The 8,245-nt window shown below is 37.8% G+C and overlaps 1 protein-coding gene across 1 annotated transcript; it reads right to left on the bottom strand.

Annotated features, from left to right (window-relative positions):
• Positions 1 to 3,101: 3,101 nt before the first annotated feature.
• LOC139700797 (carbonic anhydrase 7-like) lies at positions 3,102 to 7,515 on the bottom strand. Its single transcript, XM_071599220.1, has 4 exons — positions 7,376 to 7,515; positions 6,106 to 6,211; positions 5,554 to 5,775; positions 3,102 to 3,281 (listed from the first exon to the last, which is right to left on the bottom strand). The coding sequence occupies exons 1-4, from the start codon at positions 7,447 to 7,449 to the stop codon at positions 3,177 to 3,179; spliced, it is 507 nt and encodes a 168-aa protein (XP_071455321.1). The 5' UTR covers positions 7,450 to 7,515; the 3' UTR covers positions 3,102 to 3,176.
• Positions 7,516 to 8,245: the final 730 nt, after the last annotated feature.

Here is an 8,245-nt window from a genome sequence, read left to right as displayed (position 1 = left end):
TATAATTCCTCGTTCCTTACTTTGTCCGTCCATATAATCTTCAGCATTCTCATCCAGCACCATGTTTAAAATTCTTATAGTATATTCTTCGTTGGTCCACTTTTCCAATATTGAATGTCTCCGATCCGTGACCATGACCACCAGGTTGTGATCGCTATTTAGTATATCTGCGCCGGGGTAGCTCTTGCATTGCTTAACTTAGTTTCTGTATCTCGTTCTCACGAGGATGTTGTCAATTTGGTATCTTGCCCTGTCCCTTGGCATCTTCCAGGTGTATCTTCTTCTCCGATGTCGGTCGAAGAGGGTGTTTGCCATTACCATGTTCTCCTCGTTGCAGAAATCTATCAGTCTTTCTCCCGCGGGGTTCGGTTTTCCCAATCCGAGCTGTCCCGCGCTCCTTTCATCTCGGCCCTCTCCAAACACAGCGTTCCTGTCCCCCATCTAGATTAGGTTCTTCTTCCCTTTTGCTGCTCCTATAACTTCTTCCAGTTGTTCGTATACTTCTTCTATTTCCTCTTCTGCATGGCTGGATGTTGGAATCACCTGCCTTATCACTGTGCCTGTAGACTCTCCCTCTAACCTTATAATCAGAGTCCTCTCACTGTATTGCCAGCACGATTTGAACCTTCTTACCCACTCCTTCTTGAATACGATGCCCACTCCTGCAATTCTCTGTTCGTCTCCTGATTACATCACTCTGTATCGCTCCGGAAGTCGTCGGCCCCGGCCCACTTAGTCTCGCCCACTCCTAGGATGTCGATTGACATTCTGTTCATCTCCATCTTAGCTTTTTCCAACTTCTCGCACACTCCCAATGATAACACGTTCCATATACCTATCCTGCATTTGTCTACCTTGACTGATGTTCCCCTCCCAGTAGTCCCCACGCGGATATCCGATCAGGGGACTCTTTTATCTCTGTAAGATTTTACTCTATTTTTTCTATTCTTTTTTTATTTCTATCTATTTTTCTCGTTGCCTCATTCCGAAATACCATTATTGTATTTTTTCTGTTAATGTGTAGTTGCCTCGTTCCGAAAAATCACCCACAAATATTTTTCTATCCTGATAAATAAATAGTAAAATATGAGAGCGAAAAAAGCAGGTGAAGCAATTTGCGCATATTTGGAATTTAATTGGAATAATTTTGGACGAGGATAATGAAAATACGATGCTTGTTGAAGGAAGCCTTTAGGGTTTTGTTAGGCCAGGCTTAGGCTGAACACCGCTACAATTTCTTTGTCCAAGCAAAACATACCTTAAACGATAGACTACCAATTAGTAATAAAAATGAACTTTTAATATTTTGGTCCGATCTCTTCACCCTAATATCAATCAAGGTGAGCTGTTGCAAAAGTGTGTACTAGTACAAAATCCATCATTCTCAAAATGTATGATATTGTCTCAGAGTACTCACTGAATAAATACACCTAGAAGTTAATGTTATTAGTTCCAAGCTGTAATCATCTGATAAACTGATTGTATAATTTTAACGCCCAAGAAATTGTCATCCGTTGAACGTCATTCAAAACGAGACTCGGACGCAACTATCGCCTTCTTCGTAGACTCAATCTGAAATAGGCTTGCTATCGGGCGAACGCAATGTGTAAACATGGAACTTCTTCCTACTGGATACTTGTTTACTAAGGTTATGCGAAGCGTTGAGAGATATTTTTAAGTACAGCAATGAAACTGGTTAAATGGGGGTAATTCAGTCATGACTTAAATGTATGTCATAGATTTACCATAAGGTTTCCGATACTGAAAAAATGGAATGTTTCTTCAGTATTTTTTAGAGCTGTGATTATTTCCGGAGGTGGGCTAACTTTACGAATTGCAAAAACCATGGGGATCGAGATGGTGCGGGGGCTAACGTACTGGCTTCCCACCCTGAGGGCACGGGTTCAAATCCCGGCGGATATTTTTCAGAGGTATCTCGATCCCTACTTGAGGTGCTTTGTGGAGGGCACTTTGAGTGAGTACGCCGTCCGTCGGATGGGACGTTAAGCCGCGGACCCCTTGGCGCCTTTCGTAAAGAGTAGGCTAATGCCGACGCCGGGTTTCTCTCCACCCTTCATCCTTTCCTGTCCTTCCCCTATGGCGCAAATGACCTTAGCTGTCGGTCGCCTCCCCTCAAAACTACTACTACTGCAAAAACCATGCGCGCTTTTCTATGGGATTTCTGTGGCGTGGCCTTTTTTGAATTATCACATCTAGTGAAATTTCTCATTTGGCCACCTTAAAAAGCACCTAAGTTTTAATATTTTTTCAATCATAATAATATATAAATCTGAAAATTAATTTGTTTGTTTGTTGACGTATTCGTTTTTATTTGTTAAACTAATCACGACAAGAGGGTATGGAGTAAGGGATTCTAATTTTTTTGCATAATTAGAATGAAAATTAACAAAGAAGCATAGGCTAGGTCCAATTTGGATTTACTTTTCTGGAAAGTTTTGAGACTGACATAACCAGTTTTATATTTTCTTCTTTTCACACTTCATTAGGAGCACAAATTTCACTCAGAGTTAAGATTTCAATACATTCACTTCAATGAGGAGCGACAATAAAATATGTTTCATTTATCTAGCTATTATGTCTTTTACAAACGTGTGTTACGATTTACACCGACAGCTGGGAAGACGCTTCGCACATTATAAACACCTGCCGAAAAATTCGATAGTCTTGGATTATTTCTTTAAAAGTTAACTTTAAAGGCATCCCGGTATCAACAAGACGAGCCGAAATCTATCAATAAGGCAAACCAAGAGCTTTGATAGATTTCCCACCAACTTTATTCCTACTTCCAGGTTTTTCCATGCATTTTCACTATTTCCTCCACATAAAAGTGAACATCACAGGTGATAATGGGCACCCATCTTCCTATCACTGCTCATCCCGACTCTATCCGCTTCGCGCATGTGACCAGTCTGAGTTGTGGAAACCACCGATAAGTCATATATGTAAAGCTAATTTATTTCATAAGATATCATCATTATAAAAGTGTATATTGACATGCTTTATCATAACAATGACGAATATAAACTTCATTTACGATGGTAGAACAAAGAGGTCAACAGAAATAAATTAACACAGTGAAATATTTTACAATAACTTCCTTTATTATCGTCATTACAAAAGTTTCTGATGTAATTTCATCGACTTCCATTCCTCAATCAATCCTTGTAGGATACGATTCTGCCATGAAGAGGCTGTGTTGGGCGGAAATTCATGGTAATGGGTTTTCCGTCTTCATATTCTAAAAGTCGGAATTGCTTAAGCTAGAAAGGAAACACATGAATGAATGTTGCATGAACGCGGGATCAGAGGAGAAAAGGCTGAGGATACATTAATAATAATAAAAAAATAATAACACTTTTTTATTGGGGCAAGATTATGAGAGATAGTCCCTTCTTTCACCCATCCCTAGTGTCGATGAGATTTTTTTGTGCGTATCGGTACCAAATATCGGAAACATTTGAATCTCCGCCATTTTAATTTAATACTCGCCCATTTTTATCGGATCATCGTGTTTTTAAAAATTATGGCTTTTAATCATAACATATATTAGTCATTCTTTCATAGAAAAGCATTATGTAGGAATCAATCAACACTGCCGTGTAGAATACTGAACACAAACTAAATCTCTACCGAAGTCCATCGGATATAGCATTCGACATATACGCTAGCAGTTATAATACTACGTAATGCTTCTTAAGAGTTCAATTTCACCCGGAATAAAGTTATATCCAACATTAATTTGGCATTAGGGCAATACGAACTAATTACATTGTGTTATTGATATTCCAATAGGTTCTGTGTTTTTGAAGCAAAGCACTCACCACGCGCGCTGGTATTTTTCAGGGATGGCAATATATTACGAGTAAAAATTACTTACTGGAGTAAAAAGTACCAGATGTCAATCGAATTTAAAGGATTTCAAAAGTCTCAAATTTATATACTCCGAACGGACGCCAAGGTCCAACTTCCGGTAGTACTTTTAATGTTTGTAAGGTGTCCAGTGATTGACATCTCGTGAACGAGCACTTTGCAATCTTCATATGTCAGTAATGTGGCCCTTTTAAAACGTATAAAACCGTAAACGTCCTTATATTAGATGAAAACCTTCTTAAAAAAGTTTAAGGAAGTGAGATCAAACAAGGGTCATCGAAATGGAAGAGTAAGAGAAATCTACATGGAACATTTTTACATAATTTGCTACAATCTCTACTCATACGCACGCCTTGGCAACATGCCGTGAGAAATAAAATTAGACTTGTAATTCTGAAATATTTAACACTTTATTAATTGAGAATAAAGATACGGAAAAATGTGACGAACGGCGATCTATTTGTGATTTTAATGGAGTTATATATTTTGGCTGTATATATGTTACGCATGTGCCATTATAATACCGGCAGGACTCTTTGAAATCTGTATTTATATCTGGAAAACTAAAGAATACAAATATACCTCGAATGTCTCACTGTTTGCGATTGTGATGGCTGTAAAATTACTGTGTCTAGTTAAAGATGAGGCGCTTAAATGTTAATACTTATCCACTTTTCAACAAAAACAATGCATTATCTTACAGGCCCACCGAAAATACAATTATCTAAATGTGACATAACTCTAGCCATTGGATAACTATTGCTATTGCAAGGAGGATGACGAGTGCCTTAAATTTCTATACATGTTAGTAGTCTACACTGAAAAATCAAGAAATATCTTAGCCAAGCGCCGATAATGCAGTGGCATGCATGCACGGCATGTATGTTGGTGGGGTCAAGCCATTGTACAGTTTTGAACATTAAAGTTGGTTTTTCCACATTTTTACTGTACCTTATTCTTTACTACTTCTGTACTAAAGTACAGAAGTAGTAAAGAATAAAGTAGTAGTAAGGTATATATCTTCTAATATGTAGTAGTATAAAGTTGGAAAAAGGCTGGGAAAAGACTAAGGACTTAATCAACGACCTCGTTATATTTCTATTCAATTCCATTAAATCCAATAAGTTGCTTTTAAGAGTGAAGAGGCGTATAACCCACCTTTTGTCTTACCCTGCAATTATTCTTCTTTCATTAAAAGAAGAGTAGTTTCAAGCTCACTCAGATTAGAGCACTCAATTGCCAGTAGCTTGCAGGAAGAAAGGTTTCAATGCTCAGGCGTGCAGTGCAATTAGAGTTGAAGTTTTAATTTACGTAGTTCTCGGAATGAGTGTCTTTTCACAATGAGGTTTTTTTTACATATGTACTTATATGTGATATGTAAAGAGTAAAAAATTAACATTTGCATTTGAGTTAGCTTCGTTAATTGCTGCCCAAAGGTAAGAGCAAAAATGGTTTAGCGGACATGAGGGAAGAATCGCCCAGCGCGTAGAGTTAAAGGTGAACGTTTATATTTTGAACTGATACTTTTCATTTCTGAATATCCTTAATTTCGGTCAAGTACCAATGGTAAACGCGAAACACAAAAATGCTTTCAGAGGTGAGCTATTTCTCAAATATATCTTAAGTTATAATTATTCGCGAATAAAATCCAAATGTTGTTACCTGTTCCAAGGAGATATGTAGAGGCTTCAGTCGTACGAACCATGTGACGACCTGTAGGCAGGGGGGTATCGACATAGAGCCTTCGTATGTCACGTATTTCCTCCGAAAGGGAGGAGTTAATTTTTCGAGCATGAATGGCGATATCTGCACTGGATTATTGGGTACAATCACGTCCTCGATTTTATCAAGCAGCCTCTGCAGAGCAGGGTTCTCATCTTTCACCTGAAAAATATTGCAAGAAATTTGTGCTTTCCAAAGTTCACCTCGATTGCAAAAGAATAAAAATATGGGCAGTCTTAAAATGGGCGGATTCGACGTCCTGCCGCACTTATACGTTTGGAGGGATTTTGAGTTACCTTGGATTACCAAAATTTAAAAGCTTTTCTCAGAATTCAATGTATCTCATTGTTATACCTTTTGTAAGGAATCATCCATGGTTATCTTGATTAAAGATTTAATGTTAGGAGCTCTATATTTTTACCAAAATTTCAAGCAGTATAATGGAATTTTTAAAATTAATATTACTTTTTTTGCCAATTTTTAATACTTCACCTCGAGGAAATAAGCCACAAGGGCCAACCCGTCTCTATACTTTAGAGCTTCTTTTTTGGACCCATATTCCTTCTTCCAGAAAACCGCATGCATCTCGGCCGAATAGCTGTAAGAGAATTTTTATTTTGGAATAAGTTAAATACTCTTGAGCTATGTATCATCAAATTTTTATTTATTGTTTCGCTAAATAAACTGTTATTTGTTTTACAGTGATAATTATTTTCCATTTTAAATTATAATGAATCAATAATGATCCATAAACGCACTTTTTTAATTATCACAACAGGCCTCACCCGTTTTTTTCAAATTATATGAAATATAATCAAGTATGTTTTTAAATAGCATGAAAATCGACGAATTATATACGTTCTGTTAATCGATTGTGGAGTTTTTCGCTGGCATGACTGTCACCCACCGCCGTGAATAATGACAATTAAGAAACGATATAAGTGGCATTTCACAAGCATCAGAAAGATTACAGCAAATATTCGACATTTCTTTGTTCTATCTTCGACTTGACTGGACTTGTTAGAGCATTGTAAGATTTTAGTCAAATTACCTTAAAACTAGTGTGTGAGTGATTCCCCATTCTTACAAGGGAGCCAGAAAGTTTCTTACTCCGACATTTTTTGACGAGTTTTTTTCGATTGAAAGTTGTGTCTATCCAACCGATCTAGATCATTCTCTAATTGAAACCTTCTTAAAAGTACTTAGCCTCCTTTTCTACCCCGCCCCCATCCTCTGGGTCTGATGCTCTTGAAACGCCCACGGCTATGTGACATTTAACCCGGTGGCTATACGGAGAAGTATTCTCGTGTGAAGTATTTAGTAAGATGGATTTGAAGTATTTACGGTAAAGTATAAAGTGAAGTTTGCAACTTTGAAAGAAATATATTAGGTACGGGCCCTCACTAACCCATGTTGACAAGGATATGGATCCCGTACTGGCTAGGTGTGCTATTCACTGTGTATGGCTACAGAAAGGAGATGAGGAGACATACTCTTACATCATGTTGTCTCATGTCATGCTCAGCTGAATTTGACAACAAGTGATATTTTGTAATGTTATTCACTTTTGTAATGGTTAAACTATTAATATTGCTAAGAGAGCATGAATCAAGATCATGGCACAGAATTTTATTTTTTGGCCAATCTAATGTTGTATGTTCTTTACTCCCCGAAAATGTTAAAGCATAGGATTTTCCGAAAAATGTACTATTTTCGGTAAGAACACGTTGTAAGTGTCAACTATATTTAGCAAGGTGCTTACCTGCATCCATCCACCAAACTTTCGCTGCCCTCTCCAGTTTTTTTACCCCAGTGGAAATGAACCTCGGAAAACATGTAGTCGCCTTTCAAACCAGACCCTGTAATCCTGGGCGTTCCCTTTCTGCTCCAGTTTCCATTCAGGACAACTAAAAACAAAATCGTAGAAATTGAATTAAATGTAGCAGGGATATATTTGTGAAGTTGAAAGATCTCATACTTTTTCGTGCTCAAGTGCTCAATTTGATTTCGGGTGGAGATCACGAGTTCACCAGATGTGCATTTTGTCAGAGTATTGTAAGTTTGCAGCCAGATTATCGTAAAACGAGTGTTTTAGAAAGTCTCCGTTCTTTTAAGCGCGTCAGAAAGTTGGTATTTCCGAGAATGGACCATCTTCAGCTAGACTCCGCGCATGGTGGGAAACCCTGAACCGCGCCCTCAGATCCTTGTCTTGCTCGGATGCCACACGGGGGAAAGAAAATGAAAAAGGCACTGCAGAAAAAGCGGGTTTACTCACAAGCCTGTATACACCTATCTTTTACAAGAAAATATCTATCTATATATTTACATGGAACCCTTCAAGTCACCGATAGGGTGTGTCGCAGGAGGTGATTTCACACCAGCTATGGAGCATCAAAAATGAGGTTTTCTTAATTTGTATTTTAAAGTAGAGATGGGAGGATTTTTAGATGTGATTGTGCATGCATGGATTATTATATGCATGTGATTTTGTTGATTATGACCTGTATTCTAACGTTTTAGGTTGGCTTTGGATACGGATACAGATTAGACAACGGTGTACGAAAATATTTCTTTGACTCTTTTCACAAAACAAATTATTAATACGTACGTACGTAATGCCCCCGAGTTACCG

Source organism: Hetaerina americana, unplaced genomic scaffold (genome assembly GCF_022747635.1).
Source record: "Hetaerina americana unplaced genomic scaffold, ioHetAmer1.1.p SCAF_11, whole genome shotgun sequence".
NCBI classification, from domain to species: Eukaryota; Metazoa; Arthropoda; class Insecta; order Odonata; family Calopterygidae; genus Hetaerina; species Hetaerina americana.
Note: the sequence above shows the minus strand (reverse complement) of the source record. Positions and strands in the feature narration are given on the sequence as shown.